Here is a 12,614-nt window from a genome sequence, read left to right as displayed (position 1 = left end):
TTGAGAGTGACAGCTTTCATGACATTTAAACCGGGTTCAGTGATACCAAACAGACGGCGTTTCAGCGAGCTGGATATCAGAAGACAGAGAAGAGCTGTGTGAAGCAGAGCGAGCGGGGATGACGATTCCTGAACGTCATGCAGACTTTATATTGGCGATCACAGAGGAATGATGAAAGGAGAAAAATGTTTTCATGATTAATATTTTAAAACATTTCTCTCCTATCTGCTCCTACACACAGAGCTCAGAGTTTCTTCGCCTCCTCTTAAACATGACGAGGCTTTGATTTGTGCCTCTAGAGATAATTCAGTATTTAGTTTTAAGTGTAAAAAGGATTTTTTTTTTTTAAAGTCCTTGAAGTGGGATGTACAGAAGAGATCTGATTTCTGTGCCAGTCATAACACAAATTTAAATTTCTCCTCCAAAATAACCGCCAAAGTTAGACCCCGCCCTGAGCGTGGTCGCGTTGTAAAGACTTCACCGCACGATCATTGTGGTCATTGTGGGCGCTGAGAGCTAGAATTGAGGGGAGTGGCCCTGGGACGCCAGAGTTAACTATCCAGCCTTCCCGAGGTGTCATGAGACTTAATTGGTGAAGGGAGGTTCTCACATGACAGCCCGGGTGATGTCCTGGCTCCTGCTGCCCACCGCTCTAAAAGGTTGAGTTATGGGGGGGGGCCAAGAGGGGCCATGTGGGCGGGTCTGTAGCATCAGCGGTGTCACTACATGGAGCTTGTATGTACAGAGCCTGAGTCTGTTAATCGACCTGCTTGTTCAGTCGAGTTGACATTTTTCAACTTGAGCAAATCGTTTGCATAGTGTGGGTCAAACTGATGCAATTGATGTCATTTTCTCGTTTGGTGTGAATGCAGCATAAAGTCCTTTACACACTCGAGCGGTTTATTTGCTTGTCAATTATATTTTTTGTGCAGCAGCACGTTATGTGCATCAAAGAAGGGCCAGCCCTGATGCTTGGGGAACGCAGACCTTAAGGAACATTTGAACCTAATTTAGGTAAAAACCCCCTTGAGGGAAAATCGGGATTGACCCCGGAGTCTGCATGTTCTCCCCGTGCATGTGTGGATTCTCTCCGGGTACTCCGGTGTCCTCCCACAATCCAAAGACATGTTCGTTCTGTTCTGTGATTGGCTGGCGATCAGTCCAGGGTGTAACTCCGCCTCTCAACCTATGACAGGTGGGATCGGCTCCAGCCCTCCATGACCCCTCACAGGAAGAGCGCTAGGTATAGATGACGGAGTCGAATCAGAACTATTTGTTCTTTTTTTCTAATTGTCAGAGACTCTAAACGTAGCTCATGAATCGAGATTCAAAGGAGACCGTCTTTTAACGGAGACACTCTCACCTCCTATTAAATCCCCCCCCCCCCCCCCCCCCCCTTACGTTATCCAGAGACAGTGTGAGGATCTGCTGGAGGGGGAGAGGGGGGGGGGGGATAGAAGGGACACACCATCTGTTGTTCCTCCTCCACGTGTCAGGATCGTTTCTCCTCTTTGAGCAGACTCCAGATCAGATCAGAGCGGTGTGATAGTGTGACAGAGAGGCGAGCGCACAGACAATATGTCTGCTCGTATTGATGTGTTAACTTTCCCTCCCTGCGTTTATCCATCAGTAAAAAAAAAAGTGACATGTGCTATAACTTTCTGTCCAGCTCAAAGATGCAGACGGACTTCTCCTCCCGTTCTCTGGTTTGTTTTGTGTTCTCTGTTCTCGGATCAGTTGAGATCAGATCAGCTGATCATCGTTCCATTTTGTGCAGAAGGAGCATCATGTGACGTTAACGAAGAGTTTATAGCGAGCTTCCTGGTACCTGAAAGCTCTTCAATCTTTGTTGAACTAACTTCCTTAAAGACAGCCTGTATGTTGAACTCGCTTCATGGTTTACCCCTCAGGACTTCTATTTTAGTGTGGATAACATTTGATTTTTACTAGAATCAAATCTGCTGCTCAGTTTATGAGTCTGTCGGGTTGCAAAAATTTCCGGAAACTTTCCATGGGAAATTAAGATGGAGAATTTTGGAAATATTCCAAATCTGAAATTATGGGAATTATTTGGAAATTGAGGGTAATTTAATCGAACTTTATCATATCCAAGCATAAATATTAACATTTTGTTTTGTCATAGATAGCCTCATAAATGGTAAATGAAGTGATGCTAGCTATATCTTATTTAGCATCTATGGATGCATTTGATGTGATATTTGCAAGTTAAACATTAATATCATCAAACTTTGAAAATATAATACCCCATAATATCATCAAAACTTACTTCACTTTATGTAGTCCACGGGCTAAAATGTGTGGCTTTAAGAGTCTTGTGCTCTGGGCTCAAAAGTAAGTCTGGTCCAGGGGTTTAGAAATCATCTGTGCATGTGATGGAGGAGTGCATGTAGGGGGCGTGGCCTCAGTAGCCCTGCAGTAAGCAGTGTATGTGATAGAGGAATAGCATAGATATTCAAGTGTACTTGCATGAAATCTGGTTGTTTTAGTCAAGATTATGCTAAAATATATTTCCTCCAACTAATTTATATTTAAATTCCCTGTTCAGGGCCAACCTTCAATTTTGTAAATTCACAGTTTATTCCCGTTTATTCCCATAAATTCCTGTTAATTCCCATTGAAAGTTTCCAACTTTGAAAAGTCCCGGAATTTTGCAACCCTAGTCGTCTCTCAACCGTCTACCATTTCTAAACTCATGGATGCTGACAGCCGTAGCCTGCACCCCTGAGTAGCTGCCCGACACACCTGCAGCGTGCTGTACTTCAGGCTCTGACTGTGACGGCGATATTTAAGAAAACTCTCACCACTCATATTCGAATGTGTTTATTCCGAGTGCACATTGTGCTGTTTGCCGTCCCTGTTTGTATTTGTGTCTGTTAGAAGAAGCGGTTTTATCCAATGGCAACAAAACACTCAGAAATGGTTGCCAGTTTTTTTTTTTTTTTTTTTTTTTTTGGTTGCCAGTGACAACCTGGCTGCTGTAACTGCGGCGCCCTGCAGGAGCTTCATGATGAGAGAGCAGGTTTAACTGTTAACCCTTTATTATCTCTGTAGTGTTCTAACAGTTTGTCCCGTGAGGAGAGTCGATGTCTCCAGCTTCTTCATGCAAATCTGTCCCCTCATCACTTCATGTTCACAGGTGATATTTAGGCTCTGCTCGCTGAAGAACGACCCTCCCCCAGCCTGCAAGATGGCTCCTTAAAATTTGATTACCCTGCTGCTTCACAGATAATTTATCCCTGACCCCTTTTTGAAAACCTCTCAGGGACCCTCCCCCAGAAAAAGGTGTTTGTTCAGAGACGTTTATAAGTATGACGGTGTGAGCAGAGAGGAGGAGGGTAGAACGTGAGAGTGACGCAAGGACAGCGCTTTAGATTCCTGCAGAGGCTCGTTATAAAAACTACGACTTTGAAGGAAGCGTTGGTGGTTTTATCCGGCAGACACTGTTTGTTAAATTCATTTAAACAGTCTCACAAAGCGTGAGGTCTGGGATGTGTTTCACCTCTTCTGTCACACATCTTTTTCTTCCCTTTGCTGCAGCGGTGAGCAGGCCCTTTCTTTTCCCTCTGCACAATGCATTGTGGGAGTTTTTCTTCTCAGTACACTGAGCTTGTTTCCTTGATTTGATATTTTCCAACGTGAGGAAACTACAGACTGAAACTGTGCGGAGCGAGCTGTGTAGGACCCTCACCGTGTCTGCTGGGTGAATGTTTGCTGCCATCTAGTGGTCACACCTGTGTGTTACTCATGTGTCTCATCCTCCAGTGTGTGCGTGTGTGCGTGCGTGCATGTGTGTGTGTTCGTTCGTTCCTGCTGAGAAATGTATAAACACCAGTCGAGTCTCCTTATACTGCACTGTTCCCTGTCTGTGACAAAGACTGGAAACTGTGCACAGTGGACATGTGTCTTTGTTATCTGCATGATTCTTTATTGATTGTGCATCAAAATTCGACTTCTCAGAGTAAACATGTATCCATAATGCCCCTGTGCATGATTTAATCACAGTAACACTGAAAACACAACTTATTATCCAATGGTTTATAAGGAAGTTACATTTTTGTGAAGTTTTGTGTTTTTGTTTTTGTTTTCTGTCTGCAGGCATGGACGAGAGGTTATGTGTGCCTCCCCCCTGAAGGCCTCTGTCGCCCCCCACCCTCCGGTCCCTCTGTGACCATGTATCGCAGGAACGGCCTCTCAGATGGCACCAGCATCAACTCCATGACGTCAGAGGTAACAGCCTGTCATAAGCATCACGCCTCTGCAGTAACGATGAGCTGTGCTCCGTCATGCAGGTTTAATGTTGAGATGCCGAGACGTGCGCCGTCATGACAGCAGGTCCATCCGCCGCCGCCGTCACACACAGTGCTCGACTTAACCCCCATTCATCGTGTATTTCAAGCCACTGCTACACTTAGCGAACTACTGTGGTGGCCCCGCCTCATGATGTCATAATCTTTCTGTTCGTCAACAAATGCACGCTGTCTGTGAGGAGGAGGCGTGACAGCTCTCTGTGTTGTGTGCAGTGTCACTCAGAGACCTTTAATAGGCGCCAAAGCGTACCAACAAGGTCATAGAATTACTTCTTTACATTTTTATTTTTGGGCAGTTATTGGAGAGACAGGACAACAGATAGAGTTTGAAATCAGGAGAGAGAGAGAGATAACTGAAGTGTAAAATCCTGCAGTGCCTCGAATGTCCACTAGAGGCTGGCTGCAGAAGCACAGGAAGTCACATACACAGCCATTCTAAAAAGCCTGTTTTTACAGCAGAGATGAACATGTTTACAGCCTGGTTCAAAAAAACAAATAGGTGTGATTAGCTCATGTCTCGATCGACACACACTGTACGGGGGGGTGAATGTTTTGATGACTCATCAGTTTTGATTTGATGAAGGATAAGAGTTATTCACAATAAGGCGTGTAGCTGACATGATTGACAGGTGGGTGCGGTGTAACGGTTTGTCAGGAGGCTTAAAACCCGCCTCAGCTCCAGCACTCAGTCTGTCGTTAGGTTGACTGAAAGTTAGACTGAGACAGCATTTCCAGCATGGAGACCGCCATCGATAGGACTCCAGCGCCCCCTGCAGGAACAGACGGGTGACGTCACTCAGGCTTCAAACATTCATATTTGTTTAATTTAGTCAAACCTGAGATGAACATCTTCTTAAATGGTAGAAGAAGTTGTTATATTTTTGGATATATTAAACCACAGTCAGATAAATCTGACTATTGGTTCCATCTGTGGATGACTTTACGTCGACTCGTTCCAGAGAATCTAAAAATGACTCGTGCACGTGTCTTCATGTATACATCTTGTTCCTTTTTTTCCCCTCAGCTCTCCTTTCTTTGGTCTTTTCCGTGTGGTTGGGTTGATTGAAATTCCAGAGCTGATCCTTTTTTAACCCGAGGAGGAGGAGGAGAAGTTTAAACTGTTTAAACCAGATAAAATCATTTTTTAGATAAACAGGAAACATTGGAGGTTTTCATGCCAGATTATCATCAGTCACAGGCGGTGACGAGCCCCGAACGAAACATCTGTTTTCACTCCAGTTCATTAGAATAACTCGGTGATCACATTATGTAAGTGGCTCCTTTACTAAGTCTGCTGCCAGCGTTCAAACTGGCGTTCAGAGGAGTCTTGGTGTAAATAAAGTTGAGTTTGAATTCTTCATTTTCATCCTGAAACTCAAACGTGTCGATCAGATTGATTCAACTTTATTTCCTTTTTTGTTTATTGGTGAACTTTTCCTTCACTGCATTGTCGTGATGGCCGCCATGACACACACGACATGTTTATCGTTGCCGTGGTAACCGCTGCATAACGAAGCGTGAGCTGCTCCTGAAAGCTGCCGTTCTGTTGCTGCATGAGCTGCTGTGATAAAAACAAAATCATGTAAATTATACTCGGATACATTAGCTTGTCTGTAAACATATTCTCTTCCTCAGGTCGGTTTCACCCGGTCGTCATGACTACGGTCAACTCGGCGGTCGTTTTGATCGGGGTTGGGGTGGGGTGGTGTGCACTAGAGAGAATTACTCCCATGATTCACCGCCACCCTTGACGTCATCTTATTTTATTGTTTTGTTTAAGAGCCCCCTGGTGGTGCAATTTATATACTGTGCCTTTAGTATAATTTTTTCTGTGTGTGTTTGTGTGTTTGTGTGTTTGTGTGTCCTGTAGGCGAGCAGCAGCTCTGACTCTCTGGATGGACCGTGTGTCGACTACGCCAAGAGCTACGATGCCGTCATCTTCGATGTTTTGAAGGTGACGCCCGAGGAGTTCGCTGTGAGTAACTACCACATGTGAAAAAAAAGTACGATGGCCGACAGGCGCGAGACCGTCCCGCAACAGAATAATAAAAAAAAAACATGCAGCAAATTCAGAAACCATATAAACGCAAAAGTCCAAAACAAATGCAACTGTTCAGATACTGGGGTCGGACGTGTCTCCCCCGCCCCCCTTCAGACTCTGACCTCCTGACGGTCCAAAGCCCAGCGACCGGCGTTGAGTAAAGGATGGTGGGTTAGCATCAAAGCTCAGTTAGTCCTGCAGTTAGCACAGCTCCAGGCATCCCGTGGCTCTGCTCTCTCATCCTCAATGTCACATTCTGTTCTCCACAGCGCCTCCTACAGGCCTGGAGCACTTCTGTATTCACAGCGTTCGTCTTTGTGCAGATGTTTGTCTGAATGTGTTTCTTTCTGATTTAGCATCGTTCTTGTTAATGTTGTTGTTTTGGCTTTTTGCAGCACGTTTCAGTCGTTGCATTCATTTTGGACTTCTGCATTTGCTTTTGAATTATTAAAGTTTCTGAATTTGCTGCAGGCTTTTGCCTTTGGTCGTCGTTTCAGCCGTTACAGGTCGGTTGCCCTTCTCGGCCGCCGTTGAAAAAAATCTCTTTACAGCCAACAAAAAGGAGCAGAATTAAACACATAAAAACAGCTTTGTGTGACAGATGCTGTAAATGTTGCTGAGTTATTTAGAGAGGAACAAAAATGCATAAAACGGATGTGTTATTAAAACTGCTTTATGTACTGTACGTGTTTTAAGGTCATGTTTGTCTTGTCTTTCGTTCTTTCAGAGTCAGATCACGCTGATGGATGCTCCCGTGTTTAAAGCCATTCAGCCTGAGGTGAGACACACAAACACTGTTTGTCGAACTTTTATAGATTTTAGCATTCGGATCCAGATTCATTCATTCTCTTACTCGACAGAGCTCGTCAGCTCGTTAGCTTGTTTGACAAAGTGGAGATAGTAGTGCTTCATTAATAGCCACATCATGATTGAAATGTTGACCTTTGACCCATATCGCTGTAAGTGATCCTTCTTAATGCCTTCAGTGATTTTACCAGAGTCGAGTGTAGTTTCAACCCACCGACAAAGACGACAGTTAAGAGAACTTTAGATGCACCCGAGGAAAGTAATAATGATTTTAATGGACTTTCAACAGTTTGTGATTTATTTAGAGATTTACATCTTGTCCTGAGAAATACGTCATGTTTTGCAGGACACTCCTCAGGGGTTCCCCCCCCACCCCCCCCCACACACACACACAAAGACACACACACACACAAAGACACACACACCCACACACACACACACACACACAGTCATTTTCTTATTTCTGCCCTGACGTCCTCCACAGCTGTGGTCACTCAGAGTCTGAAGCGTCCTCTGAATACCAGTGAACAACAAAGAGAAGAGCAGAGAGTGCGTGCGTGCGTGCGTGCGTGCGTGCGTGCGTGCGTGCGTGCGTGCGTGCGTGCGTCCTGCAGGGTTTCCTTTCATCACACTGATCACAGACTTCAAATAGCTCTTGATCAAACCTCACAGGAACCTCGTCTACGACTCCCTTTGTTTGAATATTTCCCAAATGTTGACAGTTAGAGTTTGAGCTGTTCAAACTTTAACCTCTTATTGATGAATATCAGGAATTCAACCTATTAGATTTGTGTTTATTCAGCTAACCTGCCCTGATTACTGATTTCTGACTCCGTGTTTCCAGCTACAGATAACCCTCAGGTCTCCCTCCTGTTTGGATTTAACATATTATTACCTAATCTAATTAAATGATCCGGGGCGGGTGCTTGTCCTCCCCTCACAGGTGATTGTGTCGCGTCTTATCACAGATTTAATGAAACCTGCTGTTTGATGTGTTTTTAATGACCAACAGGAGCTCGCCAGCTGTGGATGGAACGGGAAGGAGAAACACAGTTTGGCTCCAAACGTGGTCGCCTTCACTCGCAGGTTCAACCAGGTACAGCCGTCTCTCTGCTTCACCTCGACTTTCTACAGCAAATATTTCATCATTAAAATCATAAACAAAATGAGGAAACAACAGCGGACCCTCCACACGAGCATGAAAACAGGATAACATTCACTTTGTGTGCATGTCTGTGTGCGTTTAATGTGTGTGTTATAATGCGTGTGTTTAATGTGTGTGTGTTGATGTGGTGATGTTTCAGGTCAGCTTCTGGCTGGTGAGAGAAATCTTGACGGCACAGACGCTGAAAATCCGAGCGGAGATCCTGGGTCACTTTGTCAAGATAGCAAAGGTGAGTTCAGACTCTAGGATAAACGCTGAAACATCGAGGGGTGTTCATATTTATTTATTAAAGGATCAAGACTTGTAGTGAGTGAAATGATGAAGTGAGCTTACTATATGATCAGACATTAAGGAAACATGCTATGTTGAAGTGCTGGCTTCTCTGACAACAATGCAGCAGCCAGTATGTCCTCCTACTAACTTTAGATTCTGGTCCTGAATGATCTGGATTTGTTTGGACCAGAGAATGTAGGCGGTTTTAAGGCCACACCCACACTGCCGTTTTGGACGCCCCTCGGTTTGTCAGATATGAGAGCAGTTATCAGGTCAAACCAACAGCTGTTGCAGCGATGGAAGCGGGCAAGAGAAGTGGTTCAGATAGAAGTGATTGTACCCGACCTAAAAAGCCTCTGCATGTTTCTAATAAGCTCCACGAGCAGAAACGTGCTCAAACTAGGATCAATATTGGAGATGATTTTGAAAAATGGAGAGAGGTTAGAACACACAAAGGTTTACAGATTGATGCAGAGCTGGATAAACACTGAAGCTTCAGTGTCCACCACATGGTGACCTGTGTGAGCATCAACTCTAGAGAGGAGTGGGGGGGGGGGGGGGGAGACAGCTCTCTACAATGTTTAGAATTTAGACTGCAGTACCCATTTTAAACACTAGGGGTCAGAGCTACATACTGCTCCTTTAAAAAAGAACTTATTATTTAAATTTATTTTTGTGCTGTTAATTTATCGGCTTCTGAGGTATCTGTCTCTGTTATGATCTCATTAAGTGATAATTTGATCCTGACACGTTGGGATTCTCTGTGAAGCTGAAACATGTTTTTTCAGAGGATAAAAAACATCTGTTAATAATCATAAGAAGCTACATTTTAAATCCTTTGCTTTTAATGTGTCTCTGCCAGCAGCTCGTTAAACTAACTCGGCTCAGGATCCAATAAACTCTGAGCTGCTGTATTAAACTGTATTACTCAGCAGAGATAGAGGAATCACACTCACTGATGATGACAATGTTTCTCTTCCTGTGATACATCAGAGGAGCAGGAGGAGTTTAATCTCTGGTGTCTGTGAAGATATGAAATCACATCTGAAAGTACAGAAACAGGTGTTAAACTGACTGTGTGTGTCAGTGCAGAAATACAGTCTGCTGTAATCAATTCTGATATTAATCAGACGTCCCAGGGTTCCTGATTATAAACTGTATATACAAATGGACATGGTGCCTCAGCCTCCTCCCGTTGAACATGATGAAGCCAAAATATCCCCTTGACCAGGGCTGACATGTTGTGAGTCTGTGCTGGAAGAGCGGCAGTACTGGCGTAACACCGCTTTGAAAACACACATTACACTTGCATATGAAAAGGTCAAAGGTTGCTCAGGTGGGTTCAGTCCACAGCAGAACAGATTCCTGTGTCAGCTTGAAGCAGACACTCACAGTTATAAAAAGTTCAATGACTCTTGTTTTAGTGTTGGTGACATTTCCTCTCACCGTTTCTGCTGTACTCTGACAGTAGAGGTGGGGGTATCTCAATTCTCAGCAAAATGTTTAAAATCGCAATAATAATGATCGTGACTCAAGTATCGTGATAATATCATATCGTCGGGCCTATTGTGATTCTCCACCTTTTCAAACAGTCCCCTGTGGTCTAAATGAAACATCTGTGCTGTGCTTTGGTCAAAATATAACATGAATCAAGCACCAGAGGAGGTTTGTGACCCTGTATAAACCAGCTCTCTCAGAACGCTCCATTTTGGTGTGTGTGTCTCTTTAAATGTAATGACCCCCCGATGAGTTTTCCTCGTAGACGTCACTCCTCTGTAGAGAGAATAAAAATGGTGGAAGTTTTGCTCTAGGCTGGTGGTGGAGTCCATGGGTGGAGATACTATTCACATTTTCACATTTTGTGGGTCTGTAGACACTCAGGTTACCCAAATATATGTTCAGAAACACTGTAGAAGTGGATTTTTCATACTATGCCCCCTTTAATTATCGTGACAAAGCTGGGTGTCATGTTTGCTGCTTCCTGTTTGGTGTTTTTTTTTTTTTTTTACTTTGTGTGTTTGTTCTCAGAAACTGTTGGAGCTGAACAACCTCCACTCTCTGGTGTCGGTGGTGTCCGCTCTGCAGAGCGCTCCCATCTTCAGACTCAGCAAAACCTGGGCGGTAAGTATTCACACCTCTAACCCTGGACTCACTCTTTAGATCAGGGTTTCCAGAGAGAAACACATCTCGTCTCTAATATTATATAATGTTGGAATGATCATGAAGAAAGGGATCCAGATCTTAGTGGACTTTTCTTTGTGACCATCACTCAGAGAAGAAGAGAGGACAGTCGTTTCCTCCTCTCACACAGTTTGTTGGTGAGATCTTCAGGGACGGTTCCTCCTCCAGAACCTTAAAGTACAATCTGTGCGGTTCTGGTTTTTCTATCTCAACATGATGAATCCTGTTTTCGCCGTTCTGGATGTGCGTGGATCCAGCGGGGCCGGGACACATGGAGAAACACTCGGTGTGTTCATCAACAGGACGTCTGTTGATTGTGATTGATGAAGCCGCACAGAAGGAAGCTGACTGTGAAGAGGAGGGACGTTTATAAACTAAACGACTCATCCTGCATGAAGACGAGGATGTTTTATTTGTAGAGTTTCCAAATGAAATCATCTCAAAGGACCCTTGGGATTTTAAACACCTCATTTCTAAAAGCTCCTGATCCACAACCATGAAAATGATCAGCTGTGTTTATGCACCTGACTCCAGGGAAGGCTGAAACTAGGATTTATTTTCCTCTTAGTTTATTTTGCCAGATTAAATTTTTGTCATTAAAGAATACTCATCAGAGTTTTGTTGTAGCTAAGAAGACTTCTCCATGCTGCTTATTTTGTCTTTGGAACACTTTAAACGCCCCAGAATTAATTTTATTTAAGATGACAAAGAGCCGAGGCAATGGCATCCATGTTGGCCATAACTTAAACCAAAGTTTTCCAAACGTGTCTGAATCGCTCAGAGTGATGAAGTGCAAACCTTCGTCCCTCGCAGAGCGTCAGCAGAGCCTGATGAGCTGGACGCTGCAGAGAGGGAAAAATACCTCGGACATAAGTTTACTGATGGATCATTGTTGAATCTGTTCCATGGTAAACGATTCTCCAGCTGTAGTAACAACGTCTGGACCGTGATCACACTCTGATTACAGTCCAGTGACATTGTAATGTAATTATCTGAGTGTTTCCATCCAGGAGAAACTAAACCCCTGACTTTCTTCTTCTTCTCTGTTTTCTGCAGCTGATCAGCCGCAAAGATAAAGCCACGTTTGAGAAGTTAAACTATCTGACGTCCAAAGAAGAAAACTACACCCGCATGAGAGAGTACATCCGCTCCCTGAAGATGGTGCCCTGCATCCCCTACCTCGGTGAGTCCTCCATCAGTCCACTGTGACGATACCAAACCATATAATAAAATACCTCGCTGTGATGCAATACAACATGAAACTATATGAAAAGACCCAATAATAATACCATAAAATATTCAACTCTACAACAGTTAGTTCAGACCAAGCAATCTGATTGGACAGGAGGCATCACTGGGACTTTTCCCGCCATGTATCCCTCCTCCTTAGCATGAAGGAGCTCCGAATACTTAGAATGAACATTTACAGCTGTCAGAGTTTTCTGTATTCATCATCTCAAACCTCAGAATCTCACCACAGACTCTGATCTCTAAACTCTTACCTTTTTAGTTGACGCCTCATTTGGCCAATTAGGATCTTCCAATTCGCTGTTCCCAGCCTGTAAGAGCCAATGAGAGCCTGAGTTGAAAGGAGGCGCCTGCCCCTGTTTTGATGAATCTGTACCCGACCAATTGACGTTTGTTGTAGCCAATGAAATTCTGAAAACAGGGATATGCGTATGAATTTTTCTAAAAGTAGACATTGAGCACCCCCACGTAGCTGGAATGGAACGATCCTCTTCTTATTGGTCGGTGTGCGACTCTGAGATCGGCAGTCGATGGGGGAACAAATGGTTGAGGTTTAGGGTCGACTGCCATA

The 12,614-nt window shown here is 44.1% G+C and overlaps 1 protein-coding gene across 2 annotated transcripts in view; it reads left to right on the top strand.

Moving 5' to 3' along the window:
• LOC110000699 (ras-specific guanine nucleotide-releasing factor RalGPS1) overlaps positions 1 to 12,614 on the top strand; it is a 65,969-nt gene that overhangs the window by 7,364 nt on the left and 45,991 nt on the right. For both annotated transcript variants that reach the window (XM_065965221.1, XM_065965220.1), the window contains exons 2-8: positions 4,117 to 4,248; positions 6,199 to 6,303; positions 7,097 to 7,147; positions 8,189 to 8,272; positions 8,481 to 8,570; positions 10,643 to 10,735; positions 11,852 to 11,978. In XM_065965221.1, the coding sequence (XP_065821293.1) occupies positions 4,192 to 4,248; positions 6,199 to 6,303; positions 7,097 to 7,147; positions 8,189 to 8,272; positions 8,481 to 8,570; positions 10,643 to 10,735; positions 11,852 to 11,978 (607 nt within the window). In that variant the 5' untranslated portion in view covers positions 4,117 to 4,191. The remainder of the gene's footprint in view (positions 1 to 4,116; positions 4,249 to 6,198; positions 6,304 to 7,096; positions 7,148 to 8,188; positions 8,273 to 8,480; positions 8,571 to 10,642; positions 10,736 to 11,851; positions 11,979 to 12,614) is intronic.

Source organism: Labrus bergylta, chromosome 17, assembly GCF_963930695.1.
Source record: "Labrus bergylta chromosome 17, fLabBer1.1, whole genome shotgun sequence".
Lineage (NCBI taxonomy): Eukaryota > Metazoa > Chordata > Actinopteri > Labriformes > Labridae > Labrus > Labrus bergylta.
The sequence above is the reverse complement of the archived record's forward strand: the minus strand, read 5'-3'. Positions and strand labels throughout refer to the sequence as shown.